This window comes from Brachionichthys hirsutus, chromosome 5 (assembly GCF_040956055.1).
Source record: "Brachionichthys hirsutus isolate HB-005 chromosome 5, CSIRO-AGI_Bhir_v1, whole genome shotgun sequence".
NCBI classification, from domain to species: domain Eukaryota; kingdom Metazoa; phylum Chordata; class Actinopteri; order Lophiiformes; family Brachionichthyidae; genus Brachionichthys; species Brachionichthys hirsutus.
Window position 1 is genome coordinate 10,840,877 of NC_090901.1, and position 21,976 is coordinate 10,862,852.

General features: G+C 46.2%; 2 protein-coding genes across 2 annotated transcripts; both read right to left on the reverse strand.

Annotated features, from left to right (window-relative positions):
- Positions 1–2,049: 2,049 nt before the first annotated feature.
- nox5 (NADPH oxidase, EF-hand calcium binding domain 5) lies at positions 2,050–7,434 on the reverse strand. Its single transcript, XM_068739440.1, has 16 exons — positions 7,315–7,434; positions 7,083–7,233; positions 6,527–6,737; positions 5,845–6,076; positions 5,444–5,597; positions 5,166–5,338; positions 4,832–5,014; positions 4,027–4,159; positions 3,776–3,915; positions 3,494–3,694; positions 3,355–3,399; positions 3,129–3,253; positions 2,906–2,990; positions 2,714–2,849; positions 2,474–2,640; positions 2,050–2,181 (listed from the first exon to the last, which is right to left on the reverse strand). Exons 1-16 carry the CDS (start codon positions 7,432–7,434, stop codon positions 2,050–2,052), a joined length of 2,388 nt encoding a protein of 795 aa, XP_068595541.1.
- Positions 7,435–9,873: 2,439 nt separating this feature from the next.
- Positions 9,874–20,051, reverse strand: rpgrip1l (RPGRIP1 like). Its single transcript, XM_068738940.1, has 25 exons — positions 19,964–20,051; positions 19,502–19,646; positions 19,075–19,388; positions 18,890–18,989; positions 18,479–18,622; positions 18,014–18,119; positions 17,403–17,549; positions 17,235–17,308; positions 17,016–17,155; positions 16,735–16,841; positions 16,085–16,135; positions 15,813–15,968; positions 15,538–15,655; positions 14,992–15,438; positions 14,734–14,822; positions 14,278–14,617; positions 13,886–14,175; positions 13,634–13,735; positions 13,404–13,466; positions 12,820–12,946; positions 12,040–12,137; positions 11,149–11,335; positions 10,866–10,950; positions 10,094–10,230; positions 9,874–10,007 (listed from the first exon to the last, which is right to left on the reverse strand). The coding sequence occupies exons 1-25, from the start codon at positions 20,049–20,051 to the stop codon at positions 9,874–9,876; spliced, it is 3,789 nt and encodes a 1,262-aa protein (XP_068595041.1).
- Positions 20,052–21,976: the final 1,925 nt, after the last annotated feature.

Here is a 21,976-nt window from a genome sequence, read left to right on the forward strand (position 1 = left end):
TTAATAAGTGTACATGTCATTAAAAAAAAAGATCTTATAACGCATTTAAGATGAATGGAACACCAAAATAAACACCGTTGCTTTCTCAATTTGATATGTTATAAACATGCCACTATTTTACAGGCAGCGGTTGTGTGTGAGCCGCTCGTGTTTTCCTTTGACATAAACATGACACCAGAGTAAAAAGTAGTATTCTCAGTCAGAAAGACCCAAATAATGTTTAAGAGCTATGAGACATTTTCAGAATAATATAGCTAGCCAAAAGGCTAAATTAGCCCATTCCGGATATAGTAACCTAGCTAACGATCTGGATGTGAGGCGCTAGTTTATCTGGAAATTGTAAAAATATTGAGTTGAGAACATAAATGCATCAATGACATGTAACATCGATACAGATAAATGAAGCCAATACAAAGGGCTGTATTGCCTACCTTTCGTTAACGCGTCGCTCCCGAGTCGTGCCATCATAGGCGTTGTTAACAAGCTATCCCGAGTCGCTACACTAGCTAGTTAGCTAGCTCGGCCAAAAACGGAAAATGTGGCCGCAGCAAATCGTGAGCTATCTAACGCGAACATCGGTGTATTACGCCTATTCTAATACACAGTGTCCATTTACATCAATGGAAAACGCTGGTTGTATCTGAGGGAGGCGAAGAAAAATATTTTCTAAGGCATTGGTCCAATGTTCTACTAGCTGCCCTAAACGAAAATGCTACTGCGTAACTAGCTATCCGCTGGCTAGAACGTAGCTCTGGTGCTGCGTTCACGGACTGACGGGAAAGATGTAAAATGTATTTTAAACTATTTCAGTCAAAGAAACGGCCAGTCCATCCTACCAACGCTTACCTACGGAAGGTGTCATTACATTACATTAAATGCTTTTAAATATAACTTTGTAATTACGATTTATTTGGTGTTGAGTATATAAAGACACATACATATCCTGTAAATGCATACTATTTACGACTACCTCTGAAAGCATCACTAGACCACCGTCGCAAACCTGACGGTGTGAACACGTCGACGTGCTCACCATGGCGCCATTACTAAGTGTTGGAGTCGCATATAAGGAGGACACCATGCACAAAAGTGTCCATAAAACATTTATTTCTGGGCGACATTGGAAGATTTGAAAACTAGCATGTCCAGAAAAACTAACTCAATATGACACTGTGAATTATATTATTTTGAAGTACAAATGTATAATAAACAGCATAATAAACAGTAAGAGTAAATAAATGCCTTGTGACGTAAACAACATTGGCGCGCCCCAAACAAAAATAAATAATTATATATTTTTGTCTATGTATTTACGTAGTATTCTGTTGTATTTTTCTCAACAAAGTTTTGACTATAGTTGTTATTAATGGTCAAATAATCTGGAAACACAGAGTCACGTCATCTTCTTCATGCCTTACTGTTACAGTAAGTGTTAAGTGACACTCTTTAAACCTAGATTTGTGTTTAATTATATTGTTTGTCTAAATAAATACTAAGAATAGAACAATGTATTGCTTGATCAGCTTTAACCAATAGGTAGATGTTTGGTTTATTAAAAGTTGTTACATTTGTCATCCTGCCTCTCAGCAAATCAATCAAATTTTTAGTAGTGCATGTATCAGTCATTTATTTAGGGTAATTGGTTTTTTTAATAATAATGTAAACCTTTTGTTGCATCATATTGGGTTTAAATCAAGTGTAACCCAGTTCATATAGCCTCATTTTGAGATATTAGAATAGCAGTGTGCATATATACAATACCTTACCACACATAACTGCTTTCCAGTGTTGTTGCTTTTATGCAGGAAGGAAAATAAAGGAATAAAATTGATTAAGATGATACAAATTCTTAAAAAATAAGATCAGAGGAACATATTTGTTAATTAGGGCAGAAAATGGATCAGATCTACACTAATTAATTCCCTCTAAATGTGTCATGATACAGGTAAATGCATATATGATGTAACAGCTAAGATGTACAGACAGGAAACATAAAAAATAAATAAGATTCACACACACACAGCAGGAGTAGACGAACGGGCGATGTCCTCAGAAGTTCTCCTTGTAGAAGTTGAAGCTGAAGTGTTCACACTGAGCTTTAATGACTTTAGCTAGAGCAGGAGATCCGCAGTAAAACACATGGACTTTCCCTTTATCCTCCTCAGACACTTTCTGGAACACCTGACACACAACAACACAAACATCACCGGAAACCATTCAGTTCACCATCATTCACCTGTTGGGGAAATGACACCAGTGCGCTTCAGATTAAATCTGTCCTCAAACTGGAATTTCTGACCTTAAACCTTGGTGATCCCAGACTAAGTGAACCACAATTAACTCGGGTCTGCTGCAGAGTTAATTTTAACCTAAGTTAATCCAGGTTTTCCTTCAGGTTAAACCAAACCTCAGTAATTGAACAGAATATTAAAACGAGTCTCTTTTACAATGTCAGCAGACAGCGGGTCCTCACCTTCCCCCACTCAGGTCGTCCAGGTTGGGTTCTGGTCCTCAGTCCAGTTATGGAGTCTCTCTTCTCCTTCTTGGCGAGGAGGTCCAGTGCCATCTGTAGCCCAATAGCCTTCATGTCATTCTTACTGAGCGCTGACGTCATATACATGTGCATCTCCAGGAAGCGACCTGGTGGACAGCAGAGCTTTGTCAGAGCGTGGTCAACTATCTATCCGTAATGCCTCTGCATTTTAGAGTTCACCTTCCGGCTCCTCGTCAGCCTGATCCATTTCCAGTTTGGTCAGTAAACTGACAAACCATTCAAAGGACTTCTGGTCTCTGTTGATCCAGATGAAGTCGACCTGCAGAATCAAAATCACAATCAAAGCTCCTGAAATCTTTTTTAAATTATTGAACAATAACCAATCATTAGATTTCTGTGTTCTATTCTTACTTTGCGTAACTTCATTTCGCTGTCTTTGATATCTTCACACCAGGAATAGTTACAGTTGGGACAGTTCTGCTTCCTGCAGCGGTACCTGATTCACAGAAATCAAGCACCATGAAAGCCACTTCATTCATTCTGCCTTGTGTTTTACCGGCTGGAGAACTGCTGTTGGAACTAGTCTGAACCCGATATGACCAGATACCTTCGTGGAATGAGAGTCTGGTCTCACCTGTACATGATGCTCTGCAGGATGGAAGCGAATGGGGTGATGCCGATACCAGCCCCGATCAGGACGGCGTGCTCAGAGGCAAATATCTGTCTGGTCGGCGTCCCGTACGGTCCGTCTACATAAGACTGACACACAGAATACTGTCTCTGAGTCTTAGACGAACATGAACATTTGTGTGTCCAGCAGCAGGGAGCGGTCGACCCATTCCCCGTTAACGTTTGCTCACCTTGATGTTGCAGAACCTGTGGTTCTCACCAGATTTGACCGAGACCTGCGGTTTTCAAAAGCAGAACCAGGTGATTGAAGCGTCACAGTTCAGATCTGCAGCTCATAGTTGTTCAAAGAATGAAGACACATTCAGAGACCTCTCTGAGGGGAGGGGCTTCTCCTCTCTCAGCCGGTCCCAACTCATCAGGAAGAGGCTCCACCGACCCCGGGGCTCCAGGCACGGCAGCGGGGGCCACGTCCGAGCGGGAGCCACACTGCCGGTACATCATCAGTTCGATGGCGCTATCTTCGTTAGAAGCAACAGTCCCGTTCCTGTTAGTTGATCTGAACAGGTCCTCCTGGAGGGAAACCAGAGCAGGACAGAGGTGTGTGGGTGTGTGCGTGCATGTGTGTGTGTGTGCGCGCACGTGTGTGTGAACCTGGGCCCTCAGCTGCCTGTGGTTCCTCAAGCTGGTAGACAGTCTCTTGGGTCTGGTGGTCTCGGCCTCGGGTTGTCTGAAGTACTCGTACAGGCGGTTGGTCCACTGACCCGTTGAGCGGATGTGAAGCCACAGAAAATCTGCAGGTCAAAGGTCAAAGGTTGCACCAGTGAAACTGAAGAAGGATCAGTTTAACCCTTTAGCGACACCTGTGCCATTGATGAAAGCGGGCAAGGGAGCTGTAGGCGAACCTGACTGCTCCGGGGCGCTGCTGATGGTGAACGGATGCCACTCGTACTTGGCTATCACTGGGATGTTGATGTAGACGTAATCTCCAGGTTTAAAATGGAAGAACTGGGGACGTTTGATCACCAGGTGAGTCACCTGAGCACAAGAAACAACAAGAGACAACCGGGTACTGATACACTTATTACTGTTGAGAATGTAAAAACCTTCTCCTCACGTCTAAAGCCCTTAACCGTCAGACACCAAAATGCCTTCTAGACCTCATGCTGCTACCATTATTCTAGAGACCCTTGGGCTCTAGGGCTGCAGGGCTACCTGTGGTCTCTACAGTCTTCAGGTATCAGGAGACGCCTCATCGGTGGAAGCATCTTCAGCCTCAAGGGGGCGGAACCAAGTACAACTTCTTACATTTGAGTACTTGTCTCAGATTTATCATGTCAAACTAGTCTCCTTCTTCTTCAGGTGTTTAGCAGAACACTGCAATGCTGTTTTACAGCGACGCTCCAGAAATGGTGGAAGACAAAGAATGGTCGCAAGACTTTACATCCAGATGAAGAAGAAACGACTGAATATTGATTTATGAATGAGACTGTTCCTTTAATATCTTTGGATGCTGTATTTATTACTAAGGGTTGATGTTCATTACTGCTGCAAACACTTGGACCTTGGCTGAGACAAGATCCTCATCTGCCTAAACAGTGAAAACATTCCAACCAATCCCGTCGAACATCAAGGGAAATATCCCGTTGCTGTCTGGAATACAACACGGGAATGATCAGTGAAGGTGTCTGCAGAGTTTGCCTCGGTCACCTTGGACGGCAGCAGGTTCACTTCCACGACGTACAGTCCGCCCATACGAGAAACGGCGTTCCCGATGATCTTCTCCAGCAGAAAAACCAAACCGGGAACCACAAACCACTTCCAGAAGTTAGCACAGTGAACCATCAGCAGTGACCACACCCACACGTAGGACAGGTGAGACCAGTAAAACACCTAGAGGACAGACAACACCTGAGGTCAGCTGTCTGCATCTCTAGCTCCAACGCTCATCTACCAAATATTCACAATATTGAATGATTTTAGCCTCACAAATGACAATAACGTTGATGTTTGGACTGATGACATCTGATGACGGGACTCTTACTTCAAAATGTCCGCTGCGGCGTACGAACGTGCTGGAGCAGAGCACCATGAGGCAGATGGCGATCTGCAGGACGATGCCAGTCAATGAGGCGGCCCCCTTCACCCAGCCGATGCCCGGCCTGGTGGTCAGCAGGTACTCCCACAGGGTGAACTCCCCACTCCCAGATAGCTGCACTGGAACAACAAACAGGGGGGGGGGGGGGGGGGGGCACATGTCACCTTGTCTGCCACGCCCCCTCGCCGCTCAGATGTGCACTCTGAAATGGACTGCGTCTGTACCGAAGTTGAAGACGTGCGCCGTGGTATGCACCAGGGTGTAGCAGAGGATGGCATAGCCCACGATCTGGTGCAGCAAAACGTTCTGATCCAGAGGTAGGACCCTCAGCAGCCACGTCGCCCTCAGCCAGGTGAGGCAGCGGCGCAGCATCAGCACCTGAACGCAAAACATTTTGGGTTCAAGAAGACAGATTTCCATTTAGGATCATGTTCAGGTTCCAGGTTAGAACAGGTTTTAGCCTCGCTTTAGCGTCTTCATTAGATTTAGGTTCAGGTTTGGTTTAGATGGATGTAAAGAGTTTCCGGATTATACAGAGCCAATTGGTTCTAGTTTATGCCAGATTTCATTTTAGCTTCAGTTCTATCTGTCTGCCTATCCACCCTGGGGGGGTCGGGGGTCGTACCACAACGAAGGTGCAGTTGAAGTTGAGGCATTGCCCACAGCCCTTGGCCACCATGTACCAGCCGCCACCCTGACTGTGCTGCAGCATGGCCCCGACGGACAGCAGCAGGTTGAAGCAGGCGTAGGAGCACAGGAACAGCAGCTTCCGGCTGTTGTTCTGCCAGTAGGCTCGGGTCAGGTAGCGAGGAGCGTGACGCTTCTTGTGATCGGGAGGCTTCAACCAGTTAGCAGCGCTGAGGAGGACAGGATGAAGAAGAGAGGCGGAGGAAGGTCAGAGGAGGAGGCCAACTAGAAGAAGTGGAGCGCCTGCATCCCAGAGGATCCTACAAGCTGATCAAATCAATAATCTGGATGGATTTCTGAGACAACCCTTTAACACGCTCATCCCGACTATCACGTTTCTAGAACCACTTGTGTTTTCGTTCAACTGTTCAGTTTAGGAGTCAACAACATCAGGACCAAAGGTCCAGCCCGGATGATCTGGACCCGACATCATCCTCATCACAGGAGTTGTTGTGTTCGCCCGCTGGTAATCTATCAATCTATTGGCCAGGGGTGTAAGCACAACCTCTGGTGGGGTAAATGAATATACAAACAAATCTACCAACCTGTGGTTGACCTCCATCCTCAGGTCGGATCAGTGCATCAGTGAACTCTGTAACCCTAACCCAGTGTGGTCAAACCTGATGGTGAGGTTCTCCATGACCTCAGGGAAGTTCTCCAGCTCGGCCTTGAGCTCCTCGAAGGTGATGGCGCCGCTGTTGTCTTTATCGGCCGACTCGAACAGCGCCAGCGTCAAGTCGTCCAGCTTCTCCTCCGGCAGAGAGATGGCGCTCTCACGCAGGCACGACTTCAGGACTGTTCGGAGCTCATCTGGATCGATGGAACCGCTTCCTGAGAACCAGACGATAACAAATACAGAGTATCAGATTCGAGATCTGATTAGACTCAGGACGAGAGGCGGGTTGTTGGATTAATGTGTGTTTTGGGAGGGTTTTTGTAAGAAGAAATTCTACTTGTTATGGGTTATGGACTCTTCTACAAAAATATAAATACAACATTTCATTTTAGAAGTTTATCATCCATTTATTGACTATTTTATTCCAACCTCAGATCTCTTTCCGCATCACTCGGGACAAACCAGAAGATCATTCTCAAGAAGACGAGTCTGCGCGCCACATTCTGATCAAGTAGAATTGTAAAAATCGAGTTCTGTCCTCCGAGCCCAGAGACACTGACCGTCCACGTCGTAGACCTGGAAGAGGAACTTGAGCTTGTCCGTCTCGCTCCCGTGGATCAGGAGGTCCAGAGCTTTCAGCAACTCATCCAGACTGATGGAGCTGCTGCCGTCTGAGTCGAAGAGGGCGAAGAAGCGCTCGGCAAAGAACGACTGAACACACACAGAACATCGGTGGGTTCTAAGGCTCATCTAACCAAATCAGAGCTCATGCCCCACCGTTATCTTTCTGACCTCTTTGACCTTGAGAGCAGCTTTAAACTCATCAATGTCAATTTCTTTGTCGTCTCCGGCGATGCTTTCAAACTGCTTCGTCACCCATTCCAGCCAGCGGGCGTCGTCCTCCAGGCTCATGGCAACAGGCTCGACCACTAACGAAAACAGTCACATCATACAGAATGCACATGCGTGTCCAACATGCGTGTCCATGGATGAAAAGACCTCCACGGAGGAGGTGGTTTCCCTCCTGCTTGCTGGTTGGTTGGTTTGTCAGCAGGATCTACCACTAGAATCCACCGGATGGAGGATAGTTCAGACAGACAACCACCGGAGGATGCTGATCATTTTCATCTATTGTTTCCCTGTGATCTCTCTCTCTCTCTCTCTCTTTTAATATTCAACACCTTTCTTACCATTCATTTTAGCATTAAAACATCTTGATATACGTATGACGGGCTGTAACATGTGAAGGTAAATAGTCATACACAGGATTATTGTTTGGGCACCCAACCCCTGATCTGTTTCTTCATTTCCATCTCTCTATTCATCCGTCCGTCTATTCTGATCAACACGTGTTGTGTGTACGAGCCCCCCTCACGGCCAACCTTCATGAACAGCTGAAATCCTGCGGATGTCCTGCTGTATTCCTACAGAGAGGCCACTATTGATAGACTGCAGCAACATTTACCAGATCTCCATGGAGATGTCAGCCACAGAGAAACAAGAAAATCATAAAAAACAACAACTACAAAGACACTGAAGACATTGTTCAAACATGATTTAACATTCAAATGAAAGACAACCACAATGAAGAGCCAAACTTCAATCTGATGTCATCTCATGTAAAGACGACATCAGATTCAATCATCTGATCCAAAACAGAAAAATTCTTCATTTTAAGAATTAAAAAAAATTAGGTCTTAACTGAACAATGATTAGTTACAGTAAACAGTTCAGTCTGCTCCAGCGTTGCTGCAAATACATTTTAAGTTGCTCCAGTGTTACAGTAAATAAAGTTTATTCTAATTCAGTGCTGCATTAAATAAATTTAATTCTACGTCAGGGTTACAGGAGATACAGTTTTACCTGCTCCATTGATAGGGTAAATCAAGTTTTACCTGCTGCTGTGTTCTGCTGCTGATATCTTGTTGATATTTCTGGGAGAAGTTTCTCCTCCTCATCCTCATCGCCCCCCGTCCTTCAGAGGTTTGGACAGCTGGAGCTGACAGGTTGCCGCCCATTGAGCAAATAGATGAGTAAGAACAAGAGGCATGCAGAAGCTGATGAGAGTCCAGAGATGATCCTGAACTAAACTCAGGATCAGGTCCAGATCCCATAGGTCAGGTTATCATTTCAAATAAAGACCCACCCATCCACCAAAATCAAAGTAATTGTTTGTGTTATTGTGATGATGATGTATGGATGAATGGAAGCGACGCTGTCGATGTTCTGCCTTTATTTTCATTTAGTGATTTCATGATTGCAAGGCGATTTAAGTTTATTTATTTCAGAACTGCAGATTAGTTAGAACTGGACATCACTCAGAACAAACCTCCAGTCAGGCAGATTATTTTCCTCTGTAGCTCAAGCCCCACCCCCTCCACCTATTCCTGACCCAACCCCATGATCTGCATCTCAACAATTTTTTATGAATTCTTCCTACAAGAATAAAATTCCTATCTCGTTTCAGGAAAATCTGTTCAGGAAAAAACAGCACATGAATAGATTATAGTCGACGGCTGCTCTTGTTGATTACCGGATCACGGCTACAGGTATTTATACACATATGCGTACTTTTACACCTCTTCAGTTAATGCTGAGTTTTTCATCCTAATTCTGCTGTTTATCCTGTTTTTATCCTTTATCCTATTTATCCTTTATCCTATCATGCTTGTTCCACGTTAACCTTCGTATTTTATTTTTATTCATGTATGGTATGTTTACATGTGCCCATGTGTTTTGGGGCTTCTTGGACAGGTCATTTTTGAAGATCAGAATCGGATCTGGAAATATTTTACCTGGTAACATAGTGGTCAAATAAACGAGCAGAACAAAAAACAAAATCCACAACGGGAAGTTTGCTGGTCCCTCGTGTGGCAGCAGAACAATGAACCCAACTCCCTCCTCCACCCAGCCACGCCGACCTTTACCGTGAAAGATGACCTCCATGTTTGACCGGATCTCTGCTCCAAAACGGGTTTCACAATGAGGTACAACACGTTTGCTTTAATAGAAACTCAGTCTTTATTTAAGGACAGTAGAAAACAGAAGAAACTTTACACTATCTCACATTTAAATATTAAATTAACATCTGAGACAATCCTCTTCAGCCTGACGCCTCTACAGGCTCAGAGTCACTATACAGCAGTAGGGTTCTCCCTCTAAGGACCAAGAATGTTTTTAAACAGATGGAAGTGGAGATATTTGCTTCTGGATAAGTAACAACAAACAGATCGTAATAAATGCATTAATTGTGAGAGGCGGGTCCCTCGTGCTTAAAGCTCCGCCCAGCACCCTAACAGAAGGCCGGCGGTCCAGACGAGAAGTGGCACAATGAGCAGCCGGGTTTTGTCGTCACCTCATAAGGAGATGGGGGGTCCTGTCCTCGTCCTGGTCCCGGTCCTTCATGATGTCCTGCAGGGCCTCCAGTCCTTCCACGGACACAGTCAGACTGGCCACTACTTCACTGCCGTCCTCCACGTCCATCACTACAGCAGGAAGTCACATGATCAACATCTCACCTGAGCTGTGTGTGTGTGTGTGTGTGTGTGTGTGTGCACGTGCGGACGCAGACCGTCCAGACTGGTCTCAATCAGGTCTTGTTGTTTCTCCAGGATTTCGGGGATCCTCAGGAAGGCCACGCCCACATCTTCACAGTCCCTGTCCTGCTCCTCTTCCTCCGGAGGTTCGCTCACAACCGTGAACCGGATTCTGGTTCAGACACAAAGATAAATATTACTTATCCATTAGAAGAAAGTATTGATTACACATGCTGGCAGCACCTTATCAGAGTTTCTCCTCTAAACAAATAAGACGTTTCTAAATGACTTTAAAATTTGTTCTTGTTTAGATGTTTTAATGACGCTGCTTTATTTCTTTGTTCTATTTTAAATACAGAGGCCAAAAGAGCTTGATGACACATGAGTGTACAGAAGATGACATCACCTCAAAGAGGATGACATCACACCCAGTTTTTTATGTTACCCGAAATAAACACGACAGAAATTACACTTAACATTTATTATAAGGCTGAACTTATTGGACTCAGGAAAAATACCTCAAATGAAAATGATTTGAATTAATGTCAAACAAAACAAAACCAACGAAAAACTGAAAGGAAGGAAGCAGAACTGGTAGAAGCGGAATTGAATCCAGCCTCAATCGTGGGTGACTGGATGAAAGTGATCATGGAACTACAGCAACCAATGAGATGATGAGAACATGCGACATTTCAAACGTCAGACAACAAGTAAGACAGACTGATGAGACGAGAGACAAAGAAGGGACATCATTCAGTTCTGACTGATCCGGACCAGCGAGCAGCTTTGGACCAGAATCCACCTCACCTCTCCATCTGAGAGTTCCGACCCCGTAGAACCTCCCTCAGCAGGCGCCGTCTGGCGCCGTAGTTCTGAGGATCCACCGGGATTACTGTGAGGAAACAAACAAACAGAGACACCGTCAGAACCCGGGAGAACTGAGCGGATCCCTCCCCATGACCCAGGAGCACATCCACTGCTGCCAGGAAGAATATTTGCGGGTTAACCCGGTAGGATGCTCGTCGGCGCGGGTTCACCTGGGCAGTCACTACTAGTGACCCGGTGTGGCCTCTGATCAGGTGACTCCTACCTTTGCTGTAGTTGTAGTTGATGCTCTTGCCTGGAGGGGGCTTGGGCAGAGACAGGGGGGTCTCCTCTGTGGGCAGGTCCAGCAGAGAGTAGTCCACAAACAGACGCACCACGCTGCTGTCCTGTTCCACCCGACCCTCCGGCGTCAAGCTCAGAGACAAGACATTCACCCGAATTCTCTCTGATGGCTGAGGACGAACACGAGGCTCGTTAAAGCTGGCGTGATGGTCACATGACCACCTAAAAACGTGTTTATCAAGTCTCAATACAACAACACTGAAATCCTTTGGTGGACAACATCTTGTAAAATAACACACTTCATTTGATTTCCACTGAATTTCAATATTTTAGCATTTATATTTCGTATCAATACTTCTCTGTACCTTTATGCACATTTAAAATGAATTATCACTAATGACATGTTGATCACCTTTCCATGGAAATCATGGCAATGCCAACGATGGGGGGGGGGGTTCAGTAATTTTAAAACAGTCAGAGCAAAATTAGTGATAAGAAAAACAACATACATAGACTTCACATAAGCCAACATTTTTAATGAAAAGTTAACATACTATTTTGAAAATATATTTAGTCACTTCATAAGGAGACGACGTCTCTCTTCAGTTCAAGAACTGTTCTATCTACAGGTTACATTCACATTTACTATTTAGTTCAATGTTGGTACTACGAGTTCAACAACTGCCTCTTCTTTGCCAACTTCTGCACTGCCTTCCTCTTTAATCCCTTCCGCCATGAATCTACTCCTCCCTGACGATGCACAGACAAACAATAATGATTCTTTTTTATTAGCAGCAATGAAAGCGATGTCAACATGAATCCAAACACGGAGCAGCTGTTTTCTGCCTGAGGTGTAACGAAGGTGAACTCTGACCTTCCTCCCCGCCGCCGCTCCCTGAACGATGCATTCGTCACTGTCTGACTGAGAGGCGTCGCTCTGATCCTGCTGGGCTGCTGAAGCCTCCATGACATCTGGACCAGACACAGAAACCGGTCTGAGATCATTCATGAAACAATTTACAGACAGAGAGCAGGGCTCAAAGAACAGCGAGGCAGCGGAACGAAATCCGGTTTAGATTTCTTCATCCAATTAAAAAAAGAAGAAGAATATTTTCATAAAAAAAAAATACAGACATAGACACCACAAAAACCCACAAAATTACAAAAAACAGAAATAATATTTCTAAAATTATTTTTAGAAATATTACAATAAACATAATTTCTGCCAGTGGATATTTTAGCATACACCAAAATAATAAACAAGATATCTGAGAACATATTTCAATTCATTGTTTTCCCATAACAATGTGGATTCAATTCCAATTCATAAAAGTTCCCCTCAGCAGGATTTATCAATTTTCAACATTCTAAAATAATCCTTACTAAATCTGGATCAATAGAATCCATTTTAATCAGATCAGTCTGATATTTTACTGGAGACAAATTTAGAAATAGTGAACTAATAATCCAAAACAACAATAAATCATTGTTAACGGTGGCATGAAGCTGGAGGAGCAACCCCCCCCCCCCTCAGTCAAACCATGTTTGCTAAATCACATGATCCAAAGCCAGCCAATCAGGGATTATTCCAACAATAACATGCCACAACACTGCAGATGCTTCCAATAATCCATATTTATCAGTATTTCCTTACCTTCCAGGATTGCCTCAGACATGTCAGAGTCGTCTGAGCAGGACTGGGTGCTGACTGGGACCAGCTGCCCTTCAGACTGGTGAGATTCTTCATCTTCCTCTCCATCCATGCTCGGAGTTAATACCGGCTGTTTCAAAAAGGCACACAGTGACAGATGACAGAACAGGTGTAATTAACACTTATTTGTTTAACATGCATTTAAAACGGGGCAGCATGGTGACACAGCGGCCTTTCTGTGAGGAGTTTACATGTTCTCTCCGGGTTCTCCGGGTTCCTCCCGGCATCAAAAACATTCAGTTCAGGAGTATCTGTGACACTAAATGACCCATGTAGGTGTGAGTGTGTGTGACTGATTGCCCATGCTCATGAATGTATTTTTAAAATGCATTATTTTTTATTTAACATGTAGTTAAGAACAAAGGAACAGGAACCACCCCGCCAAAATAAAAGCGATTAATAAGACAATGGAGGGGGAAGAGTTCTGCTTTTTTTTTACCACGTTATTTCTGTTGGCCAGAATTCTTATACGGTCTGTAAACATCAAGCCACTGATGCCCTCTGACAGATGATGCAGGTGGTTTTACCTGCACAGGCGACGGCTGTCTCTTCACTGCAGACACATTCACCCCCCCTGAGATCCCGCCCACCTGGAAACAGACAGTCATTCAGAAACAACCATCAAACAATCCACATTTGAAAACGTTCCCACGATATGATAAGTCGTCTGCAGGCATTGGATGTCGTTGTCATGGAAACAGTGGGCCGTATGAATAGGCTGCGAGAGGAAGAGACATTCCCACTGGGATGTTCTCACCTGGTGGGAGTCGTCTGTGGGTCTGGGGTCTACGAATGTGACCCTTTTGGCAGCCAGCCCTTCCTTCATCTTCGCCTTCTGTCTGAGCGTCGGCAGCAAAGGCTGAGAGTGAGAAAACAGGTCATGTTGTTTGGCATCACCATGACGCTAGTAGCAGTTAAACAGCTAACACAAAGGAGACGAAAATGTCGTCTCCAATGTCCTCTGGGGACGCAGTCTGAGGACATTGGTTATGCTAAAGTGTCTTCTAACCAGCGATGTGGCCCCCTCAGGTAGAAAGGTGGGTGGGTGACGACGCTCGCTGTTGGCCTCCTCCTCCTCCTCCTCCTCCTCCTCCTGCCCCTGCAGCGTGTTGTCAATGTCGCCATTGTTCTTCTCATCCTCCTCTCTGAGATCTTCCTGCTTTGGTGCGTTTGCCTTCTCTTTTGGGATGGATGTGGCATCCTTTGCAGCGGATCTCGGGAGGTAGGGGAACTCCCACCTCAGCGTTACATCAATGTGGCCAGCGGGGAGTCCAGATGAGTCGGTCAGCTCAAACGTCCCTGACGGACAGACAGGACACACCTTCAGGACGCTCACTTAATTTACAACATGAAATAAAGCAGAAAAACCTGCAGGCCGCTGACAGCAGAGTAAACCCTCACCAGCGACCCCCCCCCCTTGGGTCAGAGCCAGCAGAAGTACCCCGGCCTTCCCCACATACTGGCTATTCTGTTCCTCTTCGTAGTCGAACACGTAGAACTGCAAGAACGTGGACTTCAGGTACTGTTCTAGATGCGCGTCCATGAGGACAGAGTAGGACATGAGGTCGTTGAAGTGGGGGTCACAGCAGTCGTGGACGGTTGCAGTCGGGTAGTCAGAAAAGCCGGCGAACTTGTAGACCACGTAGGGGCTGGGCTGCTCGGAGCTGCTGGAGCGCAGGCCTCGGCAGCGCTGGACCGTGATGTGGAGCTCGTTCCAGCTGCTGCTGCTGCTGCCGACTGGCTCCAGCTGCAGGAGAACATGAAAGGCTCTCCTTCAGATCCATTACCTGTGCTGTAATAATCTGGGCAGGTACCTGTGTGTTCAGGTGTGTGCGCGACCCAGCTGACGGCCTTTACCTTACGCAGACGGAAGGTGTCCTTCATGGGGATCCTCAGCCTCATCCAGTAATCCAAAGATCCAAAGGACTGCGCCTCCTCAAACGCACCTGAGGGGATAAAACCCTGCTGTTAATAGCCAAGAAGCAATAAATGTGAAGCCAGTGCAATGAAATATACCGGCGTTCCTTTAACAGCTGCTGACGTGCTAAAGCAGGACGGACGAAGGCAGGATCTCTGAAAATTATTTTACGCTTTACTCTTCCTTAGTCCACTCACCGACCAGTGGGACGGTCCCGTGAACTTGCCCTTCCTGTTTCAGTAGCTGCTTCAGCTGGAGCTGAGCGACCGCCACGGTCCTCCAGTCCAACCCCAGCACCTGGTGCATCTCCACGGTGACAGAGCGTCTGTGGACGTAGTCCAGGAAGTGATCGTCCATACCCAGCACGTACTTGGAGGTGAAGCGGTATCTGGGTTTCTGGGCCGTCACCACCGGGGTGGAGTGCAGGTCGAACACGTAGAAGGCGTATGTACAGAAGGTGGAGGGTTCGGCGTCTCCCAGAAAGTCCAGCGCGGACGGAGACAACGTGCTACCGATGATCTGAAGCTCCAGGAGGTTCTCTTCCTGCTCCAGGTGAAGACTTTCTTCAGCGTTATCGTCCGGGTCTGTTACGTGTGCTTTGAAGACAGGGGATTTGTGGCCATAGGCGATGTCTCTGAGCTGAGCTGTGGCGAGGACACAGAGACAGAGACGAGGTTCCTACAGTCAGATCAGGCTCTGGATCCAGAACGGGGGCTGAGGAGGTAATGTGGATAAATAAATACCTTCCAGTTTGCTGATCTTCGCCGCCCTGGCGTCCAACAGCTGAGCCTGTCGCTCCAGCTTTTGCTCGAGCTCCACCCTTTCGCCATCCGTCTTCCTCCTCAGAGCAGCCGTCTCCGCCTAATGACAGGCGGGAAGAGACGCACAACTTAGGCTTCAGCTCACCACAGGAGTGCCGGGAGACTCGAAGCAGTCATTCGGCAGCCGTGGACCCGGGCTTTAAAGCTGATTACAGCTCTCAGGCTGTCCCGATTCCACCCTGCGAGTCGGTGTCCACCTTGTAGTCTTTGCAGATCTTGCTCTCCATGCTGAGGAGGTTTCTGGTCTTCTGAAGCTCCTGGATCGTTTCAGCGTGAGCCACTTGCAGCTCCTGGACGCTGCTCCCTCCCTCCTCCACCTCCCTAAGGAAGCTCAGGTCGTCGTTCTTCCGGGACTTGCGCTTCTGTTGGAGGATCAAAGAGGAGGATCAGCCAGACGAACCGTACCCATAGATCACTCGTTCACACACACACACACACACACACTGAGAAGGTCACAGGTGGAACTCACCTTGATGAGCAGCAGCGCCTCTGTCAGTTCAGCCACGTCATACTCATTCTCCTTTAACGAACACGAGGACAGACAGTGTTTACATGAAACGTGTACATGTCCGTATAGAAGACGCAGAAGTTATCGTACATTACTTCACTGATTTGGATGTCAAAGTCAGTTTATAGAAACAGACTGAGTGACCAGGTGTGAAATGCTGAACAGAAATGTTCGCTTTAATGATCAAGTACAAAATATTTGCTGTAGGTTCGTTTAAAGAAACCTTACTGTTTGTTCTAATCCCATTCAAAATGTTTATGGGGCAGCAGGATGGTGATCCTGGCGCTCGGGGTCTCCTGAAGCTAAACTGTGTCAGTTTGCTTTAATGCCGGTGGGACTGGGACAGCCACACATTTATTTTATACATAAAAATCATTTCACGTGGAGCAGCAAACGTATCGAGGTCGCTTCCACTGAACGGTGAAACGATGATGTCGCTGGAGGGCCATGAAACCTAGACGAAGATTCTATAAAAATATAGGAATTATTATTTTTTAAAATGTTTTATCAATCTTTTTTTTAAAGGCCGTTCTGGGTGTTAAAGAGTTAAGGAGTGTGCTTTTCTTCAGGACTACGGTTGTGAGGAAGACCTGGTCCAACTAAACCCTCACCCTGCTGTAGAATCTCAGACGATCATTTAGTTCCTCCAGCTGCTGCTTCTGCTCCAGAAACTGGAGGTGAAGCTTTTGATTTTCTTCTGTCAGCTTCTCTCTTGTGTCTGAAACGCAATCATATCGACTCATGAGGAGTTAAATCCCGTTAACGTGTGATTCAGTAGCTAAACGCCTTCCCTCAGGGGATGCGTTAAACAGCTGCAAATCAGTAGAGTAGTAAAATATACTGCATAGTGTGGGGTGGTGAAGAAGAAAAAGAGTTGCATTATTAGACACACCTCTTTCTGCCTTGATTTTGTCGAGGATTTCGTTTTTGTCGACGAGGTCGGCGTTCAACGCGGTCTCCAGCTGGACGATCTGTAGCCTCAGCTGCTGCTCCTGAATCTGCCATTTCTGCTGCCGGGACACATCGAAGGTGCTGGAGACACACACACACACACACACACACACAGTCATACACCTGCGTGACCAGCAGCATCACAGCAGAAGGGGTTTACCTGTTGACCAGCTTGTCGTTGCTCTCCTTCAGCAGGTCTCTCTCCTGCTCCAGCTCACCGATTCGCTGCTGCATCTGTTGGACAAACATTTTCCTGTTCCTGACGTCGTGATTTCCCGTGACACTGCGAACGATAACCGTATCACACAGGTGTAGGCGTGCCGGTCACCTGCTCCATTTTCACGGTGACCATGGCCGAGCTCTGCAGCCGATTCTCCAGGTCCAAACTTTTCAGCCTTTCGTTTTTCAGCTGAACAGCCAGTTCGTCCACCTTCGCCATCGCTGCGTCGTGACTGGTCCTCAGCGTCTGCTGACTCTGATAACGCGAGTCAAAAGAAACTGATTTTAAAGATTTTGACTCCCGTCATCCCAAACAGGCCGCCTTGATGGGGCAAACGCACTGATCCGTTCACGGGTGTGGACAGAACACACTTCCTTGCTCTGCATGCAAATAAACATGAAAATATAGTTTTGTGAGCACAGACTTTCATTTAATGAGGTGCTGAGTCAAGTTGAACTTAATAAACTCACGCAAACATCTATGACATTTCCTTTATCGGTTAATTCAGCATTGAATCAACTCGATAAAGTCTACAGCGAGTCTGCCCTGAAAACATGCAGCAGCTGTTGTTCTATATTGAAGTTATTTATTTCTATTGGCTTTGTGTGTTTACACCCCCCCCCCCCCCCCCCCCCCCCCGAGTGTGCTCATAAACAAGTGAAGGCCTGCCGGCATTGATTGCCAGGCTTCCATTCTTTGATCCTGGGGGAACTTCGCACCTCCTGAAGCTGCAGGAACCGTCCCTCCAGCTCGGTGATGACGTTGGACCGGTCCTCCAGCTGCTTCTGCAGGTTGAACATTATCACGTTGCCGCCGATGTACGACCTGAGACACAACACGCGAGTGTTAGTTTGTTCACGTTCGATCCTGGGCCTGGGCCTGGCGTGAAGGGAACCAATCACGATCAATACTTCTGCCAGTTCAGTTTTTTTATTTCTTTACCGACACTGAGAGAGAGAGTTGAGCTGAGCCAATCAGGCCCCTGGACGGACTAGTGTGCTTGCATTATATTGTACAGGTGGTTTGTGTGTGCGTCTCATACTTGTGTAACTGTGGTGAAATCATTCTTGTGGAGTATATCTGGGCGACGAGCTCAGAGAGACGGCCAAGTTCTAATTATCTCTGACTGACCAATCGCAAAGTCCCGTGGTGAAGTGAAATGAGATCGTACGGGGACACCTCACCTCACTTTGGTGTTCTGCTGCTGTCGGACATGCAGGAGTCGCTCCTCATATTCCTCCTCCTTCTCCTTCAGGTCATCCTTCAGCTGCTCGGAGACTCGCCGCAGCTCCTCCACGTGGGTCTGCTGCGTGTCAATCACATTCTTCCTGATAGGCGGACGAGGCTAAGCGGTTAGCTTTAAATGCTGGAGCTAAATGTGGCTAGAAAGCTGTCAGAGCAGTCTTTAAACATCAAACTGCCTTTAGACAAAGACATAAACAAGTCTGAAGGTTAAGCTATTTCTCGAACCCGAACCAGATTTCTTGTTACATCTTCAACTCTCCGTTCAGGGCAGAATGTCCAAAAATGATAACAAAAAGAAAAAAGAAATGACCTTTAAATGCTCCGATGGTCAAGGAAGGCAAAGCACTCACAGGTTGCGGATCTCGGCCCTCGCCTCTTCAAGCAGGTTATGTCCGAATCGGGGCAAGAAGCTGGTCGGAGGTCTCCCGGCTCCCTCCAGACTCCGAGAACCTGCAGGCACAGAAGCAGAGCTGGTTTCCATCAGCGCTGGAGAGACAACGGGGTGTGATCTCGATTTCAGAGCTCTGTGACACACTTTTCGGTCGGGCCTGAGACGGTGAGGAGGCGTCATCTCGCAGCTTCTTCAGGCCGGAGTTGACTCGGGGTGGGATGTGGTCGTAGGGCGTGGCCCTCCTGCTTTGAGAGTTGAGGAGCTGTTGTTTTTCCACAAGGAGGCGTTGCTTTAGCTTCTCGTTCTCCATCTGTGTCCTCCGCACTTTCTCTTGGAGCTCCTCCATCATCTCCTCCATCTCCACGTCCCTCACTCTGGAGACCGGCCGGGCACCCCCCACTGCCAGTTGCTCCATGCGACGACGGTCCTTCTCCAGCTTCATGAGCTTCGTGGCCAGCCTAAAAACAAGTGGATTAAAGATGAAGTCCTAGTTTCACTGTCTGGAAGTGAGAGAACTCGAGTCCAGTCCCTTCAAACAGAACAATGTGTGTGGTTGTGTTTTGTGCCTCACTTCTTGATTTTGTCATTCTGTTTGTGATTATGCTGCTTGAGGAGCAGTGTCTCCTCCTGAAGGCACAGGAACCGGTCCTCCAGCTCCCTTCTGGACGCCTGCGAGATGTTCTTTTGTGCCCCAGCATTTTGATACATCGATGGATCTGTCATCACAAAAAGAAAAACAAAAAATTTCTATTTGTTTTTACATTTCCAAACGTGTATCTCTGACTAAATCTGCAACAACATTCAGGCGACTACCAGACAGGAAGAAATAGAGATGACAAAACCAGACCATCAAGAGTCCCCCCCCCCAACAAAACCCCAACAACTAGAAACATCACCGAGATTGAAACAAAAAAACCCCAAAATGAACAAAAATGAGACATCATAGTAAAACTTACAGTTCATTTTGAAGAGGAGAAACGTTAACGGAGATAATCATACTTTAGAATAAAAACATGATGTAGTTCGGACGGACCTGGTGGACCTGCTGCCAGTCGGGACAGGCCTACGGTGATGTCTCTGACTGGGACATCAGCTGCTGTCTCATCCAGCAGAGTAGACATACGTCAATCTGAAAACCAAACGTCATCGTACCAAGATTTCATTATTATTCTATCCAAACGTATATTGTGAATCATTACACGGCTTCCTAATCAATCACCCTGGCTTGTGACTGAAGAATGAAAGTAGTTAACTGGATTTAAAACAGTCAGTTTGGGTAGTAACCCTGCACAATGTGCCGAGTTGAATCTGTGCAGAACAGAAACGACACATCCAGTTCAAGTCCGGCGTCACATCCGCTGCACAGATTTAAAAATAAATAGTATAAATATAATATTTCATAAATATGCTCCGTAGAAAAGTCGCCCTCGGTTAGAAAATCATCTAAGATGCAAAGAAAAGAAAAACAAATGGGCTTTTTGTTCACTTTGGTGAGCTGCAAGTTGACGCTTAGCTAGCTCAATTCTGTGCTACTGAGGCGACTAAAGGGTTAGCTTACTTTCTAAACGTGATCAAATGTCACTGCGCTGACTTTCATCTCTTTATTTGATCAAATTAAATAATCACGCAGTTGCTTTTTAACCATTTCTTACCTTTTACGACGACTCCTTGTCCAAAGAGCCGGTTGCTACTGAAAACAACGGTGTCCTTTCAACTCAGCTGCGCATGCGCCGTGTGCAGAGATTTGTGGGAAATGACGTTTTCTTAAAATTAAGCGACTGCGGTTCCTTGTGTACAAATGAACGATCCTATGCAGATTAAGGGATAAAACGAACAAACAAAAGGGTTCTTCATCTTTATTAATCCCTAAGTGGTGAATTTTCCATGAATATAGCTTAACATATTAAAATATGCAATATAAATGCTCGTAATATACAAAATACAAATACACATGCAATTATTCATTCATCTTTTTGAAGATGCCCCTTATCTGAATCCGGGTATATATATATATATCTCCCATAATAATGCTGGTTGAGTCAATTGCACAGGTCTAACCGTAACACCTCTATCAATTACTCATCATCTGAAACTCCATTAAAAACTTTTTGGGGGGGTTAATCCTGCTAAATCAGAAAATACAACCTACTTATTAAATGTAGCAACAATCATGTCCTCCATATTAGGAGCTTCCTGCAGTTTCACCCAAAGAGTTCAGATTCTTAATCAGATTTAAGTAGAAAGCAGGAAGAGAGCTTTATAAATATTTCCAGTGCTTCTTCTGGGTGGATCCATTCCATCAGCTCGAGTTATTCTGCTTTCCATTATCTCCTGTGCTCTTTGGGGGGACACTGGACCATTTTGAGGACTTATCTTGACTTTACATGCAGGCCTATTTATAAGCAGCCGCTTGTACCATGGTGCACATATCCCCCCCGGGATCCTGACAGGCTGTCAGATGTCTCATGAATCAGCAACGGATCTCATTTAGCGGCCAGAGATGAGCGCGCTGGCTGGACGGAATGAGTTCAGTCAACATGTCGGGCTCACTTGGCCATGACGGTCTCCCATCACCAATGTTTCTCCCAGCCGTAACCTTTGACCCCCCCCCACCTCTGCCGCCTCTTTAGGCTTGGATGGAACAAAGAGCGAGTCTGTCAGCGGCGGACTGTCAGAGAGTGAGCTTGTCATTGCAATCTATGATGCCTGCTGACCCTCTGCTCACCAGGCCGTGCACACCTCCACAGAACTGTCAAGTCGGGCGAGCACAGAGCTCCAATCCACCTTCATCTCGTCCACATACTGTTAATACTGCCAGATTCTCAAATGTACTAAAACAGGGTCCAGTCCAATCCAGTCACAGCCGTCATGTTCAGTGTAGAGATCATGTGTCACGTGAACACAGACACAGATTCCTCCATGATGATTTAACCCCCGTGGAGCAAAAACTCCTACACAATGACATGTCTGTGTTTAAATGACCGAATCTTATGTGTGAATGAGGCCCCAAAAGAAAATCGTCCAGGAAACAGGGCAGTGAGCCTCT

What these genes read in the sequence shown, in the direction of transcription:
- nox5 (XM_068739440.1), bottom strand. Translation starts at nt 7,434, where the DNA reads ATGAGCCTGGAGGACGACGCCCGCTGGCTGGAATGGGTGACGAAGCAG. An exon ending in CTGCAGAGCATCATGTACAG is followed by an intron (nt 2,991 to 3,128) that starts GTGAGACCAGAC and finishes TCTGTGAATCAG; the next exon opens with GTACCGCTGCAGGAAGCAGA. An exon ending in GGCTGACGAGGAGCCGGAAG is followed by an intron (nt 2,641 to 2,713) that starts GTGAACTCTAAA and finishes GCTGTCCACCAG; the next exon opens with GTCGCTTCCTGGAGATGCAC.
- rpgrip1l (XM_068738940.1), bottom strand. Translation starts at nt 20,051, where the DNA reads ATGTCTACTCTGCTGGATGAGACAGCAGCTGATGTCCCAGTCAGAGAC. An exon ending in GTCTGAGATTCTACAGCAGG is followed by an intron (nt 16,136 to 16,734) that starts GTGAGGGTTTAG and finishes TGTTCGTTAAAG; the next exon opens with GAGAATGAGTATGACGTGGC. An exon ending in CCACAGACGACTCCCACCAG is followed by an intron (nt 13,467 to 13,633) that starts GTGAGAACATCC and finishes GTCTGTTTCCAG; the next exon opens with GTGGGCGGGATCTCAGGGGG.